This window comes from Ovis canadensis, chromosome X (assembly GCF_042477335.2).
Source record: "Ovis canadensis isolate MfBH-ARS-UI-01 breed Bighorn chromosome X, ARS-UI_OviCan_v2, whole genome shotgun sequence".
Taxonomy (NCBI): Eukaryota; Metazoa; Chordata; class Mammalia; order Artiodactyla; family Bovidae; genus Ovis; species Ovis canadensis.
Window position 1 is genome coordinate 49846521 of NC_091727.1, and position 24682 is coordinate 49871202.

At 37.8% G+C, this 24682-nt stretch overlaps 1 protein-coding gene across 2 annotated transcripts in view; it reads left to right on the top strand.

Moving 5' to 3' along the window:
- HEPH (hephaestin) overlaps positions 1 to 24682 on the top strand; it is a 135661-nt gene that overhangs the window by 27102 nt on the left and 83877 nt on the right. For both annotated transcript variants that reach the window (XM_070289966.1, XM_070289967.1), the window contains 3 exons: positions 4591 to 4804; positions 6596 to 6735; positions 7492 to 7623. In XM_070289966.1, coding sequence (XP_070146067.1) covers positions 4591 to 4804; positions 6596 to 6735; positions 7492 to 7623 — 486 coding nt within the window. The remainder of the gene's footprint in view (positions 1 to 4590; positions 4805 to 6595; positions 6736 to 7491; positions 7624 to 24682) is intronic.

Sequence of the window (24682 nt, forward strand, 5' to 3'; positions counted from 1 at the left end):
CTCCTAGGTAATATTTTATCTGAAGTCACCTTCACTATACCTTTGATAAGGGTTAATGTCTGATTAAGATTGAGAGAGACCATTGGAATAGCTCCCCAAAGATAGGACAAAAGTACCAAATAAATAAAAAGGCCAGAACCAGAATTAGGCTTTGGAAGTCTAGAAAAAGGAGTTGTAATGAAGATTGGTCAATATACATATGCAATTAAGCAGCTTTGCAGGTAACTTACAAACATCACCATGGACATTCAACATAGTGCTTGCTGGATGCTTACAATTATGTTTAACAAAAGAGAAGAACAAATTCCCAGAAAAAGTGCAGCAAAATGCTAAGAGTGTGAGTGTTATGTTTATTTGTGACTTTTTTAAATCTTCTTTTTGCTTTGCTTTAAATCCTAATAATATTTTAATTTCAGATATTAACTACATTTAATGGAAATGACATTTTTACATTTTAAAATATCCTGAATAATACACCTCAGCTGTTCCAGAAGAACTACTGATACTAGAGTTTTGATAGCCAGAGAAAGTGGCAGGTAAAGAGGCTAGAGCTTGTAATGTGCTGTTTTCCACCAACTTCGTGTTAGATTTCTCAGCATCAAAAATAATATTTATTGCTGCTCTGATGCTTCAGAGTTTCTTTTCTCTTTCACCATTAGAATTCATTGTTTATTCATTTTTCCCCCTCCACACCCTCTTTTCTTTTCCCATTACTTTTTCTCTCTTCTCTCATTTTTCCTATTCCTCTTTTGTCTTTTCTTTGTTTTCTCTCTCCTTTTTTATATATCTTCTTTCCCCTTCCTTTCCTTCATTCTTCCCCCTTTTAAATCTATCTTCTCCTATCTTACCGTTTATCTTTCCTTCTTTTTGTTTTCTGCTTGCATTATTTTTGTCTTTTTTTGCATTCTTCTTTTCCTTCTCTCTCTTTTTTCACTGTTTTTTTTTTCTTCCTTTGAGTTTTTCCTAGGCTTCTTTTTTACTTCTTTTCTTTTTTCTTTTAATCTTCTTTTCTCTTTATTTATTTTTCCATTCCTCCTATTTCTTTGCTTCTTTTTCTTTTAATATGTATCTTTTTTTTTGTCTCTTGTCATGTTTTTTTCTTTTTCTTCCTCATGTTTTATTTTACCCTTTTTTTCTTTCTCTTTCTTTTTTTTTCTTTTTCTTTCTTTTTTTTTTTTTGCAGGTAGATTTCCTCCAGACATAGTAAAGGTGTGTTTCCTTACATTTGTTGGTCTAGATGCTAGGGATGTGAGAATGAATGAGGCAGTTCACAGTTAGTGTGGAAAGGAGATAGGTATGCAAACAATATTCGCAATTCTATGACAATGCTATCAGACAAGGGCTATAGTAACACACAGGAAACTAGAAAAAATTCTGCCTGACTTGTGGAGTGAAGCTTTCCTAGAAAAGTAGACATTCAAATTGAACTTTCAAGGACTAATGAACTGTTACCAGGCAAAGGAAGAGGGTGGATTTTAAGAGGGTATTACAGGCAGTAGGACCCACATAAGCAGTGACTTGAGAGCATCATCTGTCTGGAGAAGGTTATGTAGATTGATTTTATTCATTGGTTTTCAACTAAAGTGGTATGCTGGTGTTTGGAAATGTGTGGAATACTTTTAGCTGTCACACAATGCCTGGAGTTATAAGGTTATGATACTGTTGTTTATAGAATGGGAGTCAGAGATTCTAAAGCTTTCTTCAATATGTAGGAGAGTCTTAAACAATGAAGAATAATCACACACTAAATGTTAATAGCAGCCTTGTTGAGAAACATCAAGAAATAAGATTGGAGAGGTGATAGCAGAAGGCCCTTGTAAGAAGTGATAAGAACCTGACAATGGGTGGGAGCAATAGAGATGGAGAGAAGGGGCAGAGTTAAGAGATATTTGAGAGAAAAATGACAAGATTTGCTAATGGGCTGAGCAAGAAGAAAGGATTTCTGAGATTTTCAGCTTGTGCAATAGATGGATGGTAGTGTCATTAATCACATGAGCAAGCACAGAAAAGAGGAAGAGGTACTAAATTTTAGATAGAACGTATTCATTGGAAACATGTTGAATTTTAAGTTTCTGGTGAAGTCCAGGTGATGTAGATTTTACAGTAGGTAGTTGCAGGTAGTAATGTAAACATTGGAGGAGAAGTCCAAGCTAGAGAGAGATTTGAATGTTTTCATGTTGGTGTCCTTTAGCATGTTAGAGGAAATAAAAGTTATAGGAAGTTATAGGAAACAAAACTTAAGGCAGAAATCAACATTTAAGTAGTAGAAGGAAAAAAATAAGCAAGAATAAGGAGATAGTAGAAATATTGGTCACAGAGGTAGGAGGAGACTCAGATGCAAAGGACCAAAAAGTATTTAAAAAGAAGCATCTTGGAGAACAATGTCCATATGAGATGATGTGTTACTCTCAGGTCACATGATTCTGCCATAAAGTCTTCTATTTGTTTCTATTCCATCCAATGATTAACAGACTTTCTTGTTCACACCAACCCCTGAGCTATGACTTTTAGACATTGTATACAGTGTATCCAGTCATTCATTTGCACATAAATTCATTCACTCAACACATATTTATTGCATACTTTCCATGTGCTAAGTCTGGGGTAGAGGGGTGAAAAGATAGACATGATAATTACTTCCAGGGAAGATCTACAGCAAACACAAAAAATCACATCATAAAATGGTAAGACATTTTCAGATCATGATATATGTCATGAAGGAAAGGAAATACATTGGTGTGATAAACTGATAGGGGCATTACTTTAGAGATGGTGTTTAGGGAAGGGCTCTCGGAGAATGTGACATTTAAGGCCTAAGTAATGGGGAGAAAGAAGCTATATGAAGATCCCTAAGCAGAATATCCTAAGTAGATGATCCAGCAAGTGTAAATGTCTCAAGATGGGAATAAGCATGTCTTATTCAAGGGTTGGAAAGAAGGTCAGTATGGTTGGAGTATAATAAACAAGGAGAAGACTGACACCACATGAAATCATAGAGGTTGGCAAGAATCATACTATATAGAGCCTTGTAGACCACAGTAAGGAGCTTTAATTATATTCTGAGTATGAATGGAGCATTTAAAGCAAGAGAGCAATGTGCTCTGGATCATATTTGTTAAAGAGGACCCTGTATCCCTTTTGGAGAATGTTGAAGAGGGAAGGAGAAGCAGAAAAGACAGCTGTGAGGCTATGGAAGTTTTTCAGGTGAGAGATGATAGTGGGTTTGACTAGAGAAGTGACAGAGTAGAAACAGAACAATGACTGGAAAGGAAGTGATGATAGGATTTATTGATGGAACAGATATGAGGGATAAAGGAAATAGAAGAGTCAGAAAGTAGATATGGAAAAAAAATTCCATGAAGTTTATAAACTAGTGGAAAAGATTGTTTTTTAAAGAGAGAAGCACTTAGTCCTTAACCATGTGATCTAGATGAAAAGTGTTTTAGAAGTAGAAAAGCAAAACTGTAGAGCACAATGTGGGCTGGAATAGTCAGGGAGGACTTTCTGGAAGAGATTAAATATGAATTGGATCTTGGAGAATGAGTGAACTCATAAGGATATTTATGAGGAAGGGAAGGTCTATTCCAGAAAAGTAATAATGAGTGAAAATTTCAAGATAGGAATGAGATATGTGAGATGGGCAATCAGGGGCAAATTTAGTTAGAGCCCTGGTTGAATTTGGGGCAGAGTGGGAAGTGGGATTGTGTCCATAGTTTGGAGGTAGCTCATAGAAGCCTTTAAAAGCCAGGAAGATTTTGTAGCGGTGGTATAGGCAGTTATCAGTAAAATAAGGAACACTGGGGAAATAATGTAAGAAAGTTAGCTTCTCCTGATCAATATTCTATGAACCTTTGTGTCCTTGACATAGAATCCTGGATCCTGAGATCAGATACAGGCAGCTCTACAATTCAGATGTTTATGGCTGACATCCAAACATTTTATTGTAAAAGACTTGGGGAAGGCCATTTCAGAGTTCTCTGATGTAAGCATTCTTATGATCAAAAAGTTCATTATATGTATGCCCACCTTTATTTCTTTAAGACTTGGTAGGAAGGGGATAAAATTGGTCAATGCCTTCTTTCAAATAATAATTATTCAGCTTTATTTACTTATAGTTTTACTTATTGAACATTTTACACTATACTATGCCAAGCAATATGTACATATTTTTGTGGTTAATTTTAAAATAATCCCATTAAGTAAAATGTTCCTCTCTTTACCATGAGGAAACTGAAATACACAGAAGCTTAAAATTTTTCTGAAAGTTATATGGTTAATAAGTGTCAGATAAGATGATTGACTATCTCAGTTTTCTCATAACTGAGGAGTTCCCAGAGATGTTGCACTTTCAGTCCTAAAACTAGAGAAGTCATTGGTAAACAGAGAGGAGTTTGTCATTGTAGTGGCAGGTTTAGTTAACCTCTGTGCTCATTATTCTCAATAAATGTAATAATATTTTACCTAATGCATATCAAAATCATATCTGAAGCTACCTACTCTCTGCTATACGACTAGAGAGAAGTAGGAACTCCCTCAGGCACTATACAGGGGTATTCTGAATTCAGGTTTTGCTCTCTGTTCCCACCTCAGGGACATTTGAAATTTACTGCCAGGCAGGCAGCCATAGAGAAGCAGGGATGAGAGCAATCTATAATGTCTCCCCTTGTCCTGGACACCAAGCCAATCCTCATCAACGTTACCAAGCTGCAAGGATCTACTACATCATGGCAGAAGAGATGGAGTGGGACTATTGCCCTGACAGGAGCTGGGAACTAGAATGGCACAACCAGTCTGAGAAGGACAGGTAAGGTTTCAGAAAAGAAGAGATCATCCTTTCAGAGACTCTAGACCAGTTTACTGAAATGGAGGACATTCTGAGATGATGATGCACTTATCTAAACTCACCCAATAACATACCAACAATTCTAGAGCAGGGACTAAAACACAGGTAAGGTGGAACTCAGTGCTTCATCTATGTTGCTATACTGTAGAGCTGAAGTAAAGACCTTGCCCAGGTCTTCATGCTCTAAGTCTTGGCCTCCTTTCCTCCTCTCCTCAGAAGGGCTGATATTGGGACTCAAATTTTGTATGGAATTTACTTAGGGGACTGAATATCCCAAGCTCAAACGTCCTTTACCAAAATGTCATTAAGATAGAGGCTAAAATGAACAGCAGAAAAAGCCCCCAAAGAGTGGCTTAAGTATGTTAGAATTTTATTTCTTGTTTACATACTAGTGCAAATAGGAGCAGTTCATGGCCAATAGGAACTAAAATGTCTATTTTGTTGTAGTCATTCCCAGCTATCAAGAAAGGGGGAGTAAATCCAGGGTAAGCAGCATTGTTTGTGAGGCAATAACTTGAAGTTGTATACATTACTTTCTCTCATACCCCATTGTCCTGAACTTATTCATATGCCCATACCTAGCTGCAAGAAAGTCTGGGAAGTGTAATCTCTGGTTAGGCAGCAATGTGCTCAGATAAAACCTAGGTGATTCTATTACTAAAAAGGAAGGAGGGAAGAATGGAAACTATGGTACAGTTTAGCAATTCCCGCTATCATTTATTTTTGGTGTTATCCCTTGCTAAGTTGCTTCAGTCGTGTCCGACTCTGTGCGACCCCATAGATGGCAGCCCACCAGGCTCCACCGTCCCTGGGATTCTCCAGGCAAGAACACTGGAATGGGTTACCATTTTCTTCTCCAATGCATGAAAGTGAAAAGTGAAAGTACAGTCACTTAGTCATGTCCAACTCTCCACGACCCCATGGCCTGCAGCCCACCAGGCTCCTCCGTCCATGGGATTTTCCAGGCAAGAGTACTGGAGTGGGGTGCCGTTGCCTTCTCTGGGTGTTATCACTACCCTTTGCCAATTATTTGTGTTGGTTGTTGAAGGTTGAAGGCTTCTTGCTAACTTGTTCTGCAGCTTTGAAAAACTGAATTCCCTTTTCTGATTTCTGGTTTACTCATCTTTAAAGTGATGTGGTATAATTGAAAGAACTTGACCAGACTTTAATCCAAGCCCTGGTTCCCCTTCTGGCTGACAGTATCAATAAAGATAAGTCCTGTCATCACTGAATTGTAGGATTCTACCTTTAGGATGTACATACCTCATCAGTCTATTGGAAATGCCAAATGATAAAATGAGTAATATAGCTCTTTGTAAATGCGAAAACATCTCATAATGAGAAATCTGTAGGATTTCATTTTCTTCCTGCCTATCCCCATCCCTCACCTACCAGCAACAGAAGCTGTTAGTATTCTCCTACCATCTGTACCTTGTCCTTTGTCAGACTAATTTCATCTAAAACATCATTAAGACTAAAGCTAATGTTCAGGGTTTGATTCTTATCTTAGTGTTTTTACCATATAAATTTTACTATAAATTCCTAACTAAATGATTGCAAACAATTGACTATAAATAAATATTGAAATCTACCATTTTTAACTGCAGATATGCAGCCAAGGTGGATAATCTGACACAGGAATAGGGCTCTCCTAATATCTGTGCCATGAAGTTGGATCTGACTTTGCTTTCCCATATCTGAAAATGAGAGGTTAAAGGCCAGGTGCTAATACTACTCCTTGGATTCCTCTAGTTATGGTCACATTTTTCTGAGCAACAAAGATGGACTCCTGGGTTCAAGATACAAGAAAGCTGTGTTCAGAGAGTATACTGATGGCACATTCAGGGTCCAACGGCCAAGGACTGGATCGGAGGAACACTTGGGAATCTTAGGTAAGGGAATTCCACTTTCCTCCTAGTATCTAGAAGCCTGTGATGCTCCTAGGGAGGCTGTGTCATATCAGGAAGCCCTCTCCATTCCTCATTATCCATTTTCCTTATGACATACTGGAAATACGGTCATATTTTACAAATCATCCGTGAAAATAAGCAATCAAATGGAGTTAATTCAAGAATTCTGCAGCAATCTGAACCAGGTATTTTCAGGCCTCTATATCTTGGGATCTATAATAGTGATACAATTTTTAAATGCTAAAGGCAAGAGAACTTAAGAGTATCAAAAAGTGGGGAAAAATGGTACAGAGAACCAGTATTACCCTTATATCCTTGCAATTATTGCTTCAGTTTCATCACTTTTATAGAAACCAATGAGCTTCCTCATTCTTATCATCATACAGAACATACCCACTAGTCCTTGAAGGGAATCCTCTCTCATTCCTTACCAACAATGATTCCACAGAATTCTGATTATCTAGAACCTTGAGCTATTATACAAAGAGAGATGGGAGGTGGGGATAATTGGAGACATAATCTTGTTGAAGTACCCTCATCATGTGGGTAGCAGTATCAGTTCAAGGGCTTCTGAATTTAAAAATGGAGCCAGTCATGACTTTCAGTCTTGCAACCCTTTCACAGGGCAAATCCTTAATTCTAGGCGGCTCCTGTGTATATCCCTTTCTTTAATGTCTTTAATGCCCTTGTTTCACTATTCCACTAATGAGAAAGTTTTTCTTCTTTTGCATTTACTAGGTCCACTTATCAGAGGAGAGGTTGGTGATATTCTAACTGTGGTGTTCAAGAACAATGCCAGCCGCCCCTACTCTGTGCATGCCCATGGAGTGCTAGAATCTAGCACTGGTTGGCCACTAGCTGCTGAGCCTGGTAAGTGGGAACAATTAGTGAAGGATCATAGGAGGTGAAGCATCTCTCTTTCAGCCTCTGCCTTGTTCCTTTTTTTTTAAGTGTATTCTTAGCAAACAGAAACAGGAATATTTACCAGAACTAAGCCATAGTCTGAATTTGTCTCTATGATACATTCATTCTTTCAATCTCAGAACAAACTGCCTACCTTAGGTCTTTTGCTTCATCAAAGACCTACTCAACACTTGTTACACATGGAGTCTTATACTATCCTTAACCCTGAATACATACTGAGCTTCTAGCCTCTCTAGATCTGGCTATATGTAATCTGAGCTCTTAATCATGACTAGAAAGTGACTTGTCCCAGACCACAAACTGATCCTTAAGCCTAGTCATAGGTAAAGTTTCTGTCCTCTTAGTACAGATTGAATCTTAACCACAGTTACATATTAAAATTCTAATACTAAATGTAGAGTTATCATAATCTTGACCACATTATCTTCTATTCACTCATTCATTCATTCATTGAATAAACACTTACTGGGGGCCTACTGGGTGAGGAACAATGTTAGAAGTTATGGAAGTTTTGGGGAATAATACTTGTTCATACTCTAAAAAAACTTGGGCTATTATTGTATAGAGATAAGTAAACTGGTAATTATAGTGTAGTCTTTTAACTCTTAAATAGGGGCTTTAAAAAATGTGTCATGAAATTTTAGAATAAGATACCAAATATAATGTTTGGATGGTCAAGGATGTTTCCCAAAGTAGGTGGTATGTTAGCTGAGATCTAAATCAGTAATTCTCAAACTTTAGCACATATCAGAATCACCTGAAAGACTTGTTAAATCATGGATTTCTTGGAATAACTCCAGCACCTCTGATTCAGTATGTCTGGGATAAGGTTCAAGAATGTTTTCACTCACAAAAGTGACCAAGTGATTCTGATGTTACTGGATCAAGAATATACTTTAAGAACCATTAATATAAAGAACGAGAAATAAGCATACAGGTAAAGGGATAATGTGGAACAAAAGCAGGGGAAAGGAAGCTCCAGTTGTGGGGAATGCAATATGTAAAGATTCAGTAGTAAAATAGGTGAAATTTGAAGTTGACAAAAGGGTTCCAAAAAGATAAAGTAAGTAGAATCAGTGGAATTTGATTAATGAATACAGAACATGAGAAGGTGAAGGATTCTTGAATAGTAATCACATTTTTGGAGGAAAATCCTGAAATGTTTCCCAATTTTTGGTCTGGACTACCAGGTACAAGGGCTACCATTCAACAATATAGAGAACATAGGCAGCAACTAATTTGGGATGGGAGAGAATGGGTGATGATGAGTTCACTTTTGAATTTCTTGAATTAGAGATGTCTATGCCTGGAAAATCCCATGGACGGAGAAGCCTGGTGTGCTGCAGTCCATGGGGTCACTACGTACATGACTGAGCGACTTCCCTTTCACTTTTCACTTTCGTGCATTGGAGAAGGAAATGGCAACCCACTCCAGTGTTCTTGCCTGGAGAATCCCAGGGACGGGGGAGCCTGGTGGGCTGCCGTTTATGGGGTCGCATAGAGTCAGACACGACTGAAGCGACTTAGCAGCAGCAGAATAAGACAACTAAATAGAGATATCTAATAGGCATAAAGGTCTGAAGCTTGAAAGAAGGGTGTTATCTGAGGGAATAAATGCAAATGGTATCAACATTTAAGTAGTAATTGAAGACAAAGAAATAAAGTCACCCTAGAAGAGTACATTCAATAGGACAGTAGGAATCCTAGAATAAAACCCTAAGGAAAACAAAATTTAAGAGAGGTACTAATTGAAAAGTAAACCTGAGAAAAAAGTGAGCAAAATGTTAGAAGAAAAATCAGATAAGATGGTACCAAAGATGTTAAAAAGATCATTTCAAAGATGAAGAGGTCAATGGTTTTAACTTCCTCAGAGAGGTTAAATAACATAAAATTTCTCGTTGGATATAGCAACAGACGAGTCGCTGGTGCTTTTAATAAATTGGTGGGGAAAGAAGCCAGATTACAATGGAATAACGAATAATTGGGAGATCTGGGAGTGAAAACAGTGAGTGAAACTTAATTTTAAAACTTAAACAGAGCAATTTCAGGTGATAAGATGATGGTCTGTAGTTTAACCAATGGCCAATGGAAAGTGGGGGCTTCCTAGGTGGTGCCATTGGTAAAGAACCCACCCGCCAATGCAGGAGACTTAAGAGATGTGGGTTCAATCCCTGGTTTGGGAAGATCCCCTGGAAAAGGGCAAGGCAACCCACTCCAGTATTCTTGCCTAGAGAATCCCACGGACAGAGGAGCCTGGTGGGCTACAGTTGATAGGATCACAAAGAGTCGGACACAACTGAAGTGACTTGGCACACAAAGTGAAGTGGAGGTGAAGGTTACTGGAATTGAGTAGCCAAAGGCACTAGAAGGCTAGAGTTTTAGATGAGCTATCCATATAGACTTTAAAGTCATTCAGAAGAGTGGTGGAGATTGAGGTAGAAAGGAAGATGGTGATCCAGGTACTAAAATAACCAATAAATGACTAATAAGAGAAAGGGGATACGTTGGAAGCAAGGAAAATTTTTAAAGGCTGTTGTAGTAGTACATACAAGTGATGACAATGACTTTATCAAAAGTTGTAGGAAATGATGATTGAGAGAATTAGTTGGGTTTGAGGGATGTTAATGGATAGTCAGGGCTTCTCTGGTGGCTCAGTAGTAAATAATCCTCTTGCAACACAGGAGACATTGGTTCAATCCCTGTGTCAGGAATATCCCCTGGAGAAGGAAATGGCACTCTAGTATTCTTGCCTGGGAAATGCTATGGACAAAGGAGACTAGGGACTACAGTCCATAGGGTTGCAAGAGTTGGGCACAACTTAGTGATTAAACCAGCACCACCAATAGATAATCAATAAGACATGATGACTGTACAGGTCTTAGGCAGGCGATAAGAGAGAGAGTAGAGTTAAGGATAAGAAACTGATTTTTTGATTAAGCACCCAGATGGTGGTACCAATAAGAAAAAAAAAAAGCAAGAAGTATTGGGTATTTTTTGTTGGTTTATTTATTTAGAGGGGAAAATATTATGTTTACTTTTTAATGTATTGAATAAATAAGTTACTCGTAAGACCTCCAAGGGGAGAAGAGAATGCTTATAAAAATAAGAGGCTATACTCAACTTGAGTATGAGTCTGTAATTTGAAAGAAACATCTGGAAGATATGTAGAGATTTAACAGTCATCTGTAACTACAATAAATGATAGTTGAAATCATGATCATATATGAGATTACCTAGTGAGATAGTGTGTAGTGTGACAATAACATTGAACTGAAAATGGAACTTAGTAAAATACCATTGTTTACTAGGGGGTGATTTACCTTAAATAATTTATATGTTTAAAGTATTTCTAATCAAAATCACAACTGGACATTTTTGTACTTAAATGAAGTTATTCTATATAAAGTTCATTTGGAAGAATAAGGAACACCTAGACAAGAAGACCCAAGAAGTATTTTTTTAAAAATTAATGAGATGGATGGACCTAGGGAATATTATACATAGTGAAGTTAATCATACTAAGACAAATACTATGTGATATCACTTACATTTGGAATCTAAAAAAATAATAAAAATGAATCTATATAAAAAGCAGAAACGAACTCACTGATTTTGGGAAAAAAAAAAAAAAAGAAATTATGGTTACCAAAAAGGGAGAGCAAAAGAGGAAGGGACAAATTACGAATATGGTATTAAAAGATGAGAAATATGATCCATCAAATAGACAAGCAATAAAGATAAATTGTATAACACAGAGATTTATATTTAATATCTTTTAATAACCTATAGTGGAATATAATCAGAAAAAACTGAATTACTATACTGTATACCTGAAACTAACACAATATTTGTAAATCAGGTATTCCTCAATAAAAAAGATTAATGAGAGAAGACTAGCACAACTCAATATTATAAAGGTACAATAATTAAAGCAGCCTGGTACGTGTTAAAACTAATAAATAAAACAGAAGAAAATTCCCTGAAACAGACCCAAAGTTCTATCTTTGTCAATAGACATGGGAATACAACTATTACACTATTAACCTACATTTCTTCTTTCTACATCCCTCCTTAGGTCTACTCACAAGGGAGATGTTATTAATATGATTAATCAGAACCTAGGATTTTGTTGGATAATGTCTTACTAATGGGCAGGGTTATTGTTTCTTTCATCTCAACACTCTGTTGCACTGCCTGCTTCCATGTGGTAAGCTGATCTGTGCCTGTGAATGGGTGAACTGGTTATATGAGTTAGGATAATGTCTGCACTGCACATTGAGCCATCTTAATTTCAAGGGGCTAGAATGAGGAAGATTTCTTTAATCCTTTGAGTCAAAGCTTTTAAACTCATCAATTATCAAAGTTCTGCAATAGGAGTTAATGGGCACTGCCTCAGCTATCAAAGAAGTAGCACTTTGATTCTCATTTGGCTACAATTCTTTTTATTTTCTTTGTTAAAAAGCCTCAAGGAGAGGAGTAAGTAATAAAAACCAGGTTTTCTTGTGCTCCTGTATTAATATCGTCACAAGAGCATTGAAATATTGCCTCTAATGCTGAGTATATTTAAAGTTTAATATTAGAAAAAGCTAGCATTTCAATGGAAGAAAAGTTAATCAATACAACCAGCTCTTCAAAGCCACAGATTCAAGCAACTACAGATTTAAAAACAAAACAAAACAAAACATAGTTGACCTTTGAACAACTTGGATTTCAACTGAACAGGTCCCCTTATATGCATAGTTTTTCAATAAACATGTACATATTACACAATCTGCAGTCAGTTGAGTCCACAGATGAGGAACCGTGAATATGGAAGGCCAACCGCAAAGTTATAGGTGGTTTTTTGATTGTGTGAAGGTTGGCATCATTAACCTCTATGATTCTACTGTATTCAGAATAAATTCCAGAAAGTTCCAAAAAGCAAAATTTTAATTTGCTGTGGGCTACGGGCTTCCCATGTGGTTCAGTGGTAACAGTTCCACCTGCTAAGTAGGAGGTACAGGTTCCATTCCTGGGTGGGGAAGATTCCCTGGAGAAGAAAATGGCAATCCATTCCAGTATTCTTGCCTGGAAAGTCCCATGGAAAGAGAAGCCTGGAGGGCTACAGTCCATGAAGTCATGGAGAGTCTGACAAGATTTGGTGACTAAACAACAGAAACTATTTAAATAACATTTACCCTGTATTAGATATTATAACTAATTTAGAGATGGCAAAGTATATAAAAAGAGAGGATGTGTATAAGTTATGTGCAAATACTGTACCATTTATATAGGAGACTTAAGCATGGATTTTTATATCTATGGGGGTTCCTGGAATCAATCCACCAAGGTTATCAAGGGAGGATTATATGTGGTTTTAGGACAAGTTGCTATTCCTTAAGAAATACAAAATTATATCTCTGTTTATTACCATATGCTAAAATAAATTATAAGTGGATTCAAGGTAAAATAGCTAAAAAATAAAAGAATTAAAAGAAAATATAAGTAGAAGAAGAGCAGGAAGTAGGTCGTGTAGCGTCTTATAAGTCATAAAGACTGTGAAGTCATTGGAAGATTTTAAGCAGAGAAGTAACATGATCTGACTTTCATTTTAACACAATCAATCTAACTGATGTATTTTGAAAATACTGAAAGTAGGCAAGGAAGGAATTATGGAGATAATCTAGGAAGCAATGCAGTAATTATGGTGAGAGATGAGATAACGGTTGCTTGGAAGAGATGAGCAGTGGTCATATTTAGGATGGATTTTGTTAAATAGAGAAGCTCTATACAGTCAGCAAAAAGAAGACCAGGAGCCGACTGTCGCTCAGATCATGAACTCCTTACTGTCAAATTCAAACTGAAACTGAAGAAAGTAGGGAAAAACACTAGACCATTCAGGTATGACCAAAATCAAATCCCTTATGATTATACAGTGGAAGTGAGAAGTAGATTTAAGGGACTAGATCTGATAGATAGAGAGCCTGATGAACTATGGACGGAGGTTCATGACATTGTACAGGAGACAGGGATCAAGACCATCCCCATGGAAAAGAAATGCAAAAAAGCAAAATGGCTGTCTGGGAGGCCTTACAAATAGCTGTGAAAAGAAGAGAGGCAAAAAGCAAAGGAGAAAAGGAAAAATATAAGCATCTGAATGCAGAGTTCCAGAGAATAGCAAGAAGAGATAAGAAAGCCTTCCTCAACGATCAATGCAAAGAAATAGAGCAAAAGAACAGAATGGGAAAGACTAGAGATCTCTTCAAGAAAATGAGAGATACCAAGCGAACATTTCATGCAAAGATGGGCTCGATAAAGGACGGAAATGGTATGGACCTAACAGAAGCAGAAGATATTAAGAAGAGGTGGCAAGAATACACAGGAGAACTGGACAAAAAAGATCTTCATGACTGCGATAATCATGATGGTATGATCACTCACCTAGAGCCAGACATCCTGGAATGTGAAGTCAAGTGGGCCTTAGAAAACATCACTACGAACAAAGCTAGTGGAGGTGATGGAATTCCAGTAGAGCTATTTCAAATCCTGAAAGATAATGCTGTGAAAGTGCTGCACTCAATATGCCAGCAAATTTGGAAAACTCAGCAGTGGCCACAGGACTGGAAAAGGGCAGTTTTCATTCTAATCCCAAAGAAAGGCAATGCCAAAAATGCTCAGACTACCTCACAATTGCACTCATCTCACATGCTAGTAAAGTAATGCTAAAAACTCTCCAAGCCAGGCTTCAGCAATATGTGAAACTGAACTTCCAGATATTCAAGTTGGTTTTAGGAAAGGCAGAGGAACCAGAGATCAAATTGCCAACATCTGCCGGATCATAGAAAAAGCAAGAGAGTTCCTGGAAATAGTCAGTTCTGCTTTACTGACTATTCCAAAGTCTTTGACTCTGTGGATCACAATAAGCTGTGGAAAATTCTGAAAGAAATGGGAATACCAGACCACTTGACCTTCCTCTTGAGAAACCTATATGCAGGTCAGGAAGCAACAGTTACAACTGGACATGGAACAACAGAATGGTTCTAAATAGGAAAAGGAGTACATCATGGCTGTATGTTGTCACCCTGCTTATTTAACTTCTATGCAGAGTACACTCATGAGAAACGCTGGACTAGAAGAAACAAAAGCTGGAATCAAGATTGCCAGGAGAAAATATCAATAACCTCAGATATGCAGATGACACCACCCTTATGGCAGAAAGTGAAGAGGAACTGAAAAGCCTCTTGATAAAAGTGAAAGAGGAGAGTGAAAAAGTTGGCTTAAAGCTCAACATTCAGAAAACGAAGATCATGTCATCTGGTCGCATCACTTCATGGAAAATAGATGGGGAAACAGTGGAAATGGTGTCAGACTATTTTTCTGGGCTCCAAAATCACTGTAGATGGTGATTGCAGCCATGAAATTAAGACGCTTACTCCTTGGAAGGACAGTTATGACCAACCTAGATAGCATATTGAAGAGCAGAGACATTACTTTGCCATCAAAGGTCCGTCTAGTGAAGGCTATGGTTTTTCCCGTAGTCATGTATGGCTGTGAGAGTTGCACTGTGAAGAAGGCTGAGCGCTGAAGAATTGATGCTTTTGAACCGTGGTATTGGAGAAGACTCTTGAGAATCCCTTGGACTGCAAGGAGATCCAACCAGTCCATTCTAAAGGATATCAGCCCTGGGATTTATTTTGAAGTAATAATGCTAAAGCTGAAATTCCAGTACTCTGGCCATCTCATGCAAAGAGTTGACTCATTGGAAAAGACTCTGATGCTGGGAGGGATTAGGGGCAGGAGGAGAAGGGGACGACAGAGGATGAGATGGCTGGATGGCATCACTGACTCGATGGATGTGTGTCTGAGTGAACTCCAGGAGATGGTGATGAACAGGGAAGCATGGTGTGCTGTGATTCATGGGGTCACAAAGAGTCGGAAAAGACTGAGGGACTGAACTGAACTGAGCTGAACTGAATGAGGTATTTTAATGGTCTCAGATGAGGAATGGGATGGGAAAGGAACAGAAAAAGATGGTTCCAAGGTTTTTGGTTTGTATCAATGGAAATAGTTGTCATTTAATGAAATGGAGAAGTTTGAAATAAAGTTAAGATGCCTATGGACATCCAAGAGGAAATATCAAGTGGATACCTTGCTTCACATGTAACCAAATTAGAGGAGAGGTGCAAACTAGAGAAATGGATTTAAATCATCCATATGTAGATGATGATGTTTGAAGACATATTGATAATATGCATGAGATCACTTAGTGAGTGAGTAAGACAATGAACAGTGGCCAAGATAATTAAATTAATCCATGTACAAAATGATGGCAGCTCAGGCAAGCCCTATAGAGTGAAAGGAATAACAAGTGTTTTGGTTCTGGATGTATTTTTAAGTACATGGATGGATTGGGGTTTTCCAGATAGGTTTTTCTTTTTCATTTTTGAAAGTTTCTATCTTTTATCTACTAGTACCATGTCTGTGTTTGTATATTGCAGATGTCCTTTCCCAATTTGTCATTCATCTGTTAATCTTCTTCATGGTGTTATTTGTTGAACAGAACAACATTTATAATCAAATTCATCAAACTTTGGCTTCAAGATTTGTGCTTTTTAAGTCTTGTTTTAAAGTCCGTCCAACCTCTATATTATCTTCTATTTATGATTTTGCCACATTTGGATATTTAATCATGGCAAAGTCTACCTTTCTATGTGCCATTAACTAAGGATCCATTTCATATTTTCTCCATATAGTGAGGAAGTTTTCTCAATATGCTTAATCTTTGCGACCCCATGAACTGTAGCCTGTCAGGATCCTCTGTCCATGGGGATTCTCCATGCAAGAATACTGGAGCTGGTTGCCATGCCCTCCTCCCTGGGATCTTCCTAATCCAGGGGTGGAACACAGGTCTTCTGCATTGCAGGCAGATTCTTTACTGCCTGAACCACCAGTGAAGCCCAAGAATACCCACCAGGGAAGCTCAAGAACAGAAGAATCTCTGTCTACAAGAATCTCTGTTTCCCTTCTCCAGGGGAAATTCCTGACCCAGGAATTGAACCAGGGTCTCCTGCATTGCAGGTGGATTCTTTACCAGCTAAGCTACCCAGGAGTCCCACTTTTTTCAATGCCATATCTTAAACAATTCAGCTCTTCCTCCTTTGTTTTTTAGCCACCTTTAGTGTTTGGTTTCTTTAAATAAATAGATCCGACTCCAAGTTGTTTATTTTGTTGTATTTGTATATTATTTTGTTAAGGCAACAGTATCATACCATTTTTATTATTATAAATTTGATTTTTAAATTTTTTGTCAACTATTTTTTCTTTAGAATTTCTTTTTTTTTCCTTTTTTTAAATTTAAATTTATTTATTCTAACTGGAGGCTAATTACTTTACAATAGTGTATTGGTTTTGCCATACAATAACATAAATCCTCCACGGGTATACACGTGTTCCCCATCCTGAACCCCCCTCCCACCTCCTTCCCGGTACCATTCCTCTGGGTTATCCCAGTGCACCAGCCCCAAACATCCTGTATCCTGCATCAAACCTGGACTGGTGATTCACTACTTATATGATAATTTACATGTTTCAATGCCATTCTCCCAAATCATCCCACACTTGCCCTCTCCCACAGAGTCCAAAAGACTGTTCTATACATCTGTGTCTCTTTTGCTGTCTTGCATACAGGGTTATCGTTACCATCTTTCTAAATTCCATATATATGCGTTAGTATACTGTATTGGTGTTTTTCTTTCTGGCTTACTTCACTCTGTATAATCAGCTCCAGTTTCATCCACCTCATTAGAACTGATTTAAATGTATTCTTTTTAATAGCTGAGTAGTATTCCATTGTGTATATGCACCACAGCTTTCTTATCCATTCATCTGCTCTTGGACATCTAGGTTGTTTCCATGTCCTGGCTATTATAAACAGTGCTGCGATGAACATTGGGGTACACGTGTCCCTTTCAATTCTGGTTTCCTCGGTGTGTATGCCCAGCAGTGGGATTGCTGGGTCATAAAGCAGTTCTATTTCCAGTTTTTTAAGGAATCTCCACACTGTTCTCCATAGTGGTTGTAGTAGTTTGCATTCCCACCAACAGTGTAAGAGGGATCCCTTTTCTCCACACCCTCTCCAGCATTTATTGCTTGTAGACTTTTGGATCGTGGCCATTATGACAGGTATGAAGTGGTACCTCATTGTGTTTATTTTTTATTTTTTTTAATTTTTATTTTTACTTTATTTTACTTTGTAGAACTGTATTGGTTTTGCCATACATTGACATGAATCTGCCACGGGTGTACATGAGTTCACAATCCTGAACGCCCCTCCCACTTACCAGCCCATATCATGTCTCTGGATCATCCCCGTGCACCAGCCCCAAGCATCCTGTATCCTGTATCGAATATAGACTGGCGATTCATTTTTTACATGATAGTATACATGTTTCAACGCCATTCTCCCAAATTATCCAACCCTCTCCCTCTCCCTCAGAGCCCAAAAGTCCGTTCTATACACCTGTGTCTCTTTTGCTGTCTCGCATACAGGGTTATCATTACCATCTTTCTAAATTACGTATTTATGTGTTAGTATACTGTACTGGTGTTTTTCTTTCTGGCTTACTTCACTCTGTATAATCGGCTCCAGTTTCATCCACCTCATTAGAACTGATTCAAATGTATTCTTTTTAGTGGCTGAGTAATACTCCATTGTGTATATGTACCACAGCTTTCTTATCCATTCGTCTGCTGATGGACATCTAGGTTGTTTCCATGTCCTGGCTATTATAAACAGTTCTGCGATGAACATTGGGGTACATGTGTCTCTTTGAATTCTGGTTCCCTCAGTGCGTATGCCCAGCAGTGGGATTGCTGGGTCATAAGGCAGTTCTGTTTCCAGTTTTTTAAGGAATGTCCACACTGTTCTCCATAGTGGCTGGACTAGTTTGCATCCCCACCAACAGTGTAGGAGGGTTCCCTTTTCTCCACACCCTCTCCAGCATTTATTGCTTGTAGACTTTTGGATCGCAGCCATTCTGACTGATGTGAAATGGTACCTCATTGTGGTCTTGATTTGCATTTCTCTAATAATGAGTGATGCTGAACATCTTTTCATGTGTTTGTTAGCCATCTGTATGTCTTCTTTGGAGAAATGTCTATTTAGTTCTTTGGCCCATTTTTTGATTGAGTCATTTATTTTTCTGGAATTGAGCTGCCTAAGTTGTTTGTATATTTTTGAGATTAGTTGTTTGTCAGTTGCTTCATTTGCTATTATATTCTCCCTTTCAAGAGGCTGTCTTTTCACCTTGCTTATAGTTTCCTTTGTTGTGCAGAAGCTTTGAATTTTAATTAGACCACATTTGTTTATTTTTGCTTTTATGTCCAATATTCTGGGAGGTGGATCATAGAGGATCCTTCTGTGATTTATGTAAGAGAGTGTTTTGCCTATGTTCTCCTTTAGGAGTTTTATAGTTTCCGGTCTTACGTTTTGATCTTTAATCCATTTTGGGTTTATTTTTGTGTGTGGTGTTAGAAAGTGTTCTAGTTTCATTCTTTTACAAGTGGTTGACCAGTTTTCCCAACACCACTTGTTATAGAGATTATCTTTACTCCATTGTATATTTGTGCCTCCTTTGTCAAAGATAAGGTGTCCATAGGTGTGTGGATTTATCTCTGGGCTTTCTATTTTGTTCCATTGATCTATATTTCTGTCTTTGTGCCAGTACCATACTGTCTTGATGACTGTGGCTTTGTAGTAGAGCCTGAAGTCAAGCAGGTTGATTCCTCCAGTTCCATTTTCTTTCTCAAGATTGCTTTGGCTATTCGAGGTCTTTCATATGTCCATACAAATTGTGAAATTATTTGTTCTAACTCTGTGAAAAATACAGCACTGGTAGCTTGATAGGGATTGCATGGAATCTGTAGATTGCTTTGGGTATTATCCTCATTTTCACTATACTGATTCTTCCGATCCATGAGCATGGTATATTTCCCCATCTATTAGTGTCCTCTTTGATTTTTTTCCTCAGTGTTTTATAGTTTTCTATATATAGGTCTTTAGTTTCTTTAGGTAGGTATATTCCTAAGTATTTTATTCTTTTCGTTGCAATGGTGAATGGAATTGCTCCCTTAATTTCTTTTTCTACTTTCTCATTATTAGTGTATAGGAGTGCAAGGGATTGCTTGTGTTGATTTTATATCCTGCAACTTTACTCTATTCATTGATAAGCTCTAGTAATTTTCTGGGGGAGTGTTTAGGGTTTTCTATGTAGAGGATCATGTCATCTGCAAACAGTGAGAGTTTTACATCTTCTTTTCCAATTTGGATTCCTTTTATTTCTTTTTCTCCTCTGATTGCTGTGACCAAATCTTCCAGAATTATGTTGAATAGCAGTGGTGAAATTGGGCACCCTTGTCTTGTTCCTGAATTTAGGGGAAATGCTTTCAAATTTTCACCATTGAGGATAATGTTTGCTGTGGGTTTGTCATATATAGCTTTTATTATGTTGAGATATGTTCCTTCTATTCATGCTTTCTGGAGAGTTTTTTTGTGTTTTTTTTTTTAAATCATAAATGGATGTTGAATTTTGTCAAAGGCCTTCTCTGCATCTATTGAGATAATCATATGGCTTTTACTTTTCAATTTGCTAATGTGATGAATTACATAGATTGATTTGTGGATATTGAAGAATCCTTGCATCCCTGGGATAAAGCCCACTTGGTCATGGTGTATGATCTTTAATGTGTTGTTGGATTCTGATTGCTAGAATTTTGGTAAGGATTTTTGCATCTATGTTCATCAGTGATATTGGCCTGTAGTTTTCTTTTTTTGTGGCATCTTTGTCAGGTTTTGGTATTAGGGTGATAGTGGCCTCATAGAATGAGTTTTGGAGTTTACCGTCCTCTGCAATTTTCTGGAAGAGTTTGAGTAGGATATGTGTTAGCTCTTCTCTAAATTTTTGGTAGAATTTAGCTGTGAAACCATCTGGACCTGGGCTTTTGTTTGCTGGGAGATTTCTGATTACAGTTTCAATTTCCGTGCTTGTGATGGATCTGTTAAGATTTTCTATTTCTTCCCAGTTTAGTTTGGGAAAGTTGTACTTTTCTAAGAATTTGTCCATTTCTTCCACGTTGTCCATATTATTGGCATATAATTGCTGATAGTAGTCTCTTATGATCCTTTATATTTCTGTGTTGTCTGTTGTGATCTCTCCATTTTTATTTCTAATTTTATTGATTTGATTTTTCTCTTTGTTTCTTGATGAGTCTGGCTAATGGTTTCTCAATTTTATTTATCCTTTCAAAGAACCAGCGTTTGGCTTTTTTTTTTTTTTTTTTTGCTATGGTCTCTTTTGTTTGTTTTGCATTTATTTCTGCCCTAATTTTTAAGATTTCTTTCCTCCTACTAACTCTGGGGTTCTCCATTTCTTCCTTTTCTAGCTGCTTTAGGTGTAGAGTTAACTTATTTATTTGACTTTTTTCTTGTTTCTTGAGGTATGCCTGTATTGCTATGAACTTTCCTCTTTGCACTGCTTTTATAGTGTCCCACAGGTTTGGGGTTGTTGTGTCTTCATTTTCATTCGTTTCTATGCATATTTTGATTTCTTTTTTGATTTCTTCTGAAATTTGTTGGTTATTCAGAAGTGTGTTATTCAACCTCCATATGTTGGAATTTTTAATAGTTTTTCCTCCTGTAATTGAGATCTAATCTTAATGCATTATGGTCAGAAAAGATGCTTGGAATGATTTTGATTTTTTTGGATTTATCAAGGTTAGATTTATGGCCCAGGATGTGATCTCTCCTGGAGAAGGTTCCGTACGCACTTGAGAAAAAGGGGAAATTCATTGGTTTGGGGTGAAATGTCCTATAGATATCAATTAGGTCTAACTGGTCTATTGTATCATTTAAAGTTTGCATTTCTTTCTTACTTTTCTGTTTAGTTGATCTGTCCATAGGTGTGAGTGGGGTATTAAAGTCTCCCACTCTTATTGTGTTATTGTTAATTTCCCCTTTCATACTTGTTAGCATTTCTATTACATATTGTGGTGCTCCTATGTTGGGTGCATACATATTTATAATTGTTATATCTTCTTCTTGGATTGATCTTTTGATCATCATGTAGTGGCCTTCTTTGTCTGTTTTCACAGCCTTTGTTTTAAAGTCTATTTTATAAGATATGAGTATTGCTACTCCTGCTTTCTTTTGGTCTCTATTTGCGTGGAATATCTTTTTCCAGCCCTTCACTTTCAGTCTGTATGTGTCCCTTGTTTTGAGGTGGGTCTCTTGTAGGCACCATATATAGGTATCTTGTTTTTGTATCCATTCAGCCAGTTTTGTCTTTTGGTTGGGGCATTCAACCCATTTACATTTAAGGTAATTATTGATAAGTATGATCCCATTGCCATTTACTTTATCATTTTGGGTTCGGGTTTATACACCCTTTTTGTGTTTCCTGTATAGAGAAGATCCTTTAGCATTTGTTGGAGAGCTGGTTTGGTGGTGCTGAATTCTCTCAGCTTTTGCTTGTCTGGAAAGTTTTTGGTTTCTCCTTCATATTTGAATGAGATCCTTGCTGGGTACAGTAATCTGGGCTGTACGTTATTTTCTTTCATCACTTAAAGTATGTCTTGCCATTCCCCCCTGGCCTGAAGCGTTTCTATTGAAGGATCATCTGTTATCATTATGGGAATCCCCTTGTGTGTTATTTCTTGTTTTTCCCTTGCTGCTTTTAATATTTGTTCTTTGTTGATTTGATTAATATGTGTCTTGGGGTTTTTCAACTTGGGTTTACACTGTTTGGGACTCTCTGGGTTTCTTGGACTTGGGTGATTATTTCCTTCCCCATTTTAGGGAAGTTTTCAACTATTATCTGCTCAAGTATTTTCTCATGGTCTTTCTTTTGTCTTCTTCTTCTGGGACTCCTATGATTCGAATGTTGGAGGGTTTAATATTGTCCTGGAGGTCTCTGAGATTGTCCTCATTTCTTTTAATTCGTTTTTCTTTTTTCCTCTCTGATTCATTTATTTCTACCATTCTATCTTCTATTTCACTAATCCTATCTTCTGCCTCTGATATTCTACTATTTGTTGCCTCCAGAGTATTTCTGATCTCATTTATTGCATTATTCATTATATATTGACTCTTTTATTTCTTCTAGGTCCTTGTTAAACCTTTCTTGCATCTTCTCAATCCTTCTCTCCAGGCTATTTATCTGTGATTCCATTTTGATTTCAAGATTTTGGATCATTTTCACTATCAATATTCAGAATTCTTTCTCAGGTAGATTCCCTATCTCTTCCTCTTTTGTTTGGTTTGGTGGGCATTTCTCCTGTTCCTTTACCTGCTGGGCATTCCTCTGTCTCTTCATCTTGGTTACATTGCTGCTTTTGGGGTGGTCTTTCTGTATTCTGCTAATTTGTGGAGTTCTCTTTATTATGGAGTTTCCTCACTGTGGGTGGGGTTGTATCAGTGGCTTGTCAAGGTTTCTTGGTTAGGGAAGCTTGTGTCGGTGTTCTGGTGGGTGGAGCTGGATTTCTTCTCTCTGGAGTGCAATGAAGTGTCCAGTAATGAGTTATGAGACGTCAATGGTTTTGGAGTAACTTTGAGCTGCCTGTATATTGAAGCTCTGGGGTGTGTTCCTGTGTTGCTGGAGAATTTGCATGGTATGTCTTGCTCTGGAACTTGTTGGCCCTTGGGTGCTGCTTGGTTTCAGTGTAGGTATGGAGCCGTTTGATGAGCTCCTACCGAGTAATGTTCCCTGGAGTCAGGAGTTCTCTGATGTTCTCAGGATTTGGACTTAAGCCTCCTGTTTCTGGTTTTCAGTTTTATTTTTACAGTTGCCTCAAGACTTCTCCATCTATACAGTACTGATGATAAAACATCTAGGTTAAAGATGAAAAGTTTCTCTATATTGAGGGACACCCAGAGAAGTTCACTGAGTTACATGGAGAAGAGAAGAGGGAGGGGTAGTTAAAGGTGACTGGAATGAGATGAGGTGGGATCAAAAGAGGAGAGAGCAAGCTAGCCAGTAATCATTTCCTTATGGGTACTCCACAGTCTGGATCGCAGAGATGTTCATGGAGTTATACAGGGAAGAGGAGAGGGAGGAAGTAGACAGAGGTGGCCAGGAGGATAAAAGAGGGAAATGAAGAGGGGAGAGACAGATCCAGCCAGTAATCAGTTCTCTAAGTGTTCTCCACCATCTGGAACACACAGAGATTCACAGAGTTGAGAAGAGAAGGGAAGGGGTAGGGAAGAGACAGAGGCCACCTGGTGGAGAAAAGGGAGAGTCCAAAGGAAGAGAGAGTGGTCAAGCCAGTAATCTCACTCTCAGGTAAAACTGGGTACTGAAGATTGGGTTTTTAAATGTTTATAATTGACAACAAATACCAAAAAGCAAAGATTAAAAATCAACAGTAGAGGTTGGATTTTCAAAAATAAAATATTAAAGAAAAGAATAAGAAGAAAGCCACAATAATTATTTAAAAAAAAACAACAATGACAAAAAAGTATATATATGCTTTTTGCTTTAAAAATGGGGGATTTTTTTTAAGTATTAGTTCAGTTCAGTTGAGTCGCTCAGTCATGTCTGACTCTTTCTGACCCCATGAATCACAGCACGCCAGTTCTCCGTGTCCATCACCAACTCCAGAGTTCACTCAGACTCGCATCCATCGAGTCAGTGATACCATCCAAACATCTCATCCTCTGTCGTCCCCTTCTCCTCTTGCCCCCAATCCCTCCCAGCATCAAAGTCTTTTCCAATGAGTCAACTCTTCTCATGAGATGGCCAATGTACTGAAGTTTCAGCTTTAGCATCATTCCTTCCAAAGAAATCCCAGGGCTGATCTCCTTCAGAATGGACTGGTTGGATCTCCTTGCAGTCCAAGGGACTCTCAAGAGTCTTCTCCAACACCACAGTTCAAATGCATCAATTCTTTGGTGCTCAGCCTTCTTCACAGTCCAACTGTCATGTCCATACATGATGAAAGGAAAAACCATAGCCTTGACTAGACAGAACCTAGT